The 2,054-nt window shown below is 61.5% G+C and overlaps 1 protein-coding gene across 1 annotated transcript in view; it reads right to left on the bottom strand.

Annotated features, from left to right (window-relative positions):
• Positions 1–1,066: 1,066 nt before the first annotated feature.
• NKD1 (naked cuticle homolog 1 (Drosophila)) overlaps positions 1,067–2,054 on the bottom strand; it is an 80,092-nt gene continuing 79,104 nt past the window's right edge. Inside the window, exon 10 of the mRNA XM_006777061.2 lies at positions 1,067–2,048. Within this exon, the coding sequence (XP_006777124.1) occupies positions 1,959–2,048 (90 nt within the window). The 3' untranslated portion in view covers positions 1,067–1,958. The remainder of the gene's footprint in view (positions 2,049–2,054) is intronic.

Raw genomic sequence — 2,054 nt, 5'->3', positions numbered from 1 at the left:
GCTGGCCGCACCCACACCGTGACAAAGCACCTTGGGGGGCTGGGGGACTCCCTCCTCCCTCCTCCCTGCCTTCCCTGCTTTGGTTACATTCCCATCAGTTTGTGTTGGACACTGACTGTCAGAGGCCCAGACGCAGTGGTTCAGGGACGGCGGGAAAGACTAGAACCCCAGCTCTGCCACCTGCTGTGTGATCTCAGGTGAGTTCTCAACCTCTTCTGAGCTCCAGCTCCCCGAGCGGCCACTGGCTGCCTCTGAGGGTTGTCCTGAGGATGAGCTGTATTAATCCACTCCCAGGCGCACCGGCACTAACCCAATCATTTGGTGACAACTAAGCCCAGTATTTTCAAAAGAACCCCTTTCCGACCACAGTGAATCCAAACCAGAGGCTCTGGGAAAGGGGGTGGCAGCTGGGCGACCAAGCAGCAGACAGGCGGGCAGCTGGGCTCACTCTCCACTTTCTTCTCTGCCCGGGAAGGACACCCACCCGCCTGCAGGGGGACCCCCATTAGCAGCTCCCCCGCCCTCCAGCTCCCCATGGCTTCAGCACAACAGGGCACAGAGCGGGCAGGACAGGGAGGCCGGGATGGCAGGTCCCTGCAGGGTCCCCACAGGCTGGCGGCATCACTCCCCTTCTCCACCCGCTGCAGGCCTGGGAGTGACAGCCCAGAGCTGGCCTGGATCCTGCACTCCTGCTGGCTTTGCCCGCACGGTGTGGCTCTCTCCTTTATTAAACTCTCCTCAACCAGCGCCATGTGAGTGTGTCCCCATGGGTGGAGAGCGGTCCTTTTCTGGCCCCTCCAGGCCCCCATCAGACAAAAGCTTGCTCCTGGGGCCAGCTCTGGCCAATGTCCCCCCGCCACCACCACCACCAAACACACACACCCCAGCTCCTGGGCCCCAGCAGGCCTGTCCAAAGCTGTCAGACCCTGAGGCAGGAAAAGGACCCCCGAGGACAGATGAGTCGCTGTTCGCATCCAATGGACCGTGGCCCCAGCAGGAGGCGCGCAGGGCCCCATCTGGGCTCCGAGGGGTCTGGGGAAGTGAAGCAGGCACTCGGGCACACGGGGAAGGTACCTGAGAGTGTATATTTATAGAAAGATACATCGACATGGACAGGTGGCGTCTAGCTATAGATACAGAGCCGTCAGGGAACCGCTTCGGCCGCGTGGATTCTTGCCGAGGGGAGAACTCGAGGTTCCCGCATCTTCCCCCGCTGCCTGGCCTGGGGAAGCCACGATGGCTGATGTGGCCGGTTCCCTCTCGGAGGTTTCCAGAACGAGGAGTCTGGCTTCGGGGCAGTCTTTAACTGTGTGCGTATCTTTCTAAAGAAGCGAGGAGGAGGAGGAGGGACGGAGACGCGTGTCTTCGGGTTGTGCGGGCAGAGAAGACGGCCGCGGTCCGGGCGGGCGAGGCGTGACCGCACTGGGAACGATCCCGCAGGAAGGACAGCGAAGGCCCTGGGCTGGGACACACACACAGCAGCCGGGAGGCGGCCCGGCGACCCGCTGTCCGCGGAGATCCTTGGGGCGCGTTACCATCAGTCCAGGGCAGAAGGGAACGGGAATAATACTAAGAGGTAGCAGCTGTGTATCTTCTCAGAGAGATTTCGAGGGTTTCTGGGAGCCGGCGGAAAGGGTGCCCTCCTGGGAGCCATGGGAGCGTGGCAGGGCTCCGGCCCGGGGCTCCGGGGGAGGGGCAGGGGGCTGGGAAGGGCGTGGGTCTGCGAGAAACCACAGCTGGGAACCCGAGGGAGCCCGGAGCCCCGTCTCGGGCGAGTGACGCAGTCCCCACGGCATATAAATAAGGTTTAGTCCTGTGTGGCCATACATCTTCTACACGGAGGCTAGCTGAATATTAGTGGAGTAACAATAATTATTAATAACAATAGTCATCATAACAATAATTAATAGAATAAGAAGGCCTGGGGGGGGGGTCCTTGGCGTGGCGGCAGCCGGGGCCTATGTCTGGTAGAAGTGGTGGTAATGGTGGTGGTGCTCGTGGTGGTGGTGGTGCTCGTGTCTCTGGACCGCCTGGCCGGCCTGGCCGTCCTGCGT

Source organism: Myotis davidii, unplaced genomic scaffold (genome assembly GCF_000327345.1).
Source record: "Myotis davidii unplaced genomic scaffold, ASM32734v1 scaffold328, whole genome shotgun sequence".
In the NCBI taxonomy this organism is placed as follows: domain Eukaryota; kingdom Metazoa; phylum Chordata; class Mammalia; order Chiroptera; family Vespertilionidae; genus Myotis; species Myotis davidii.
Note: the sequence above shows the minus strand (reverse complement) of the source record. Positions and strands in the feature narration are given on the sequence as shown.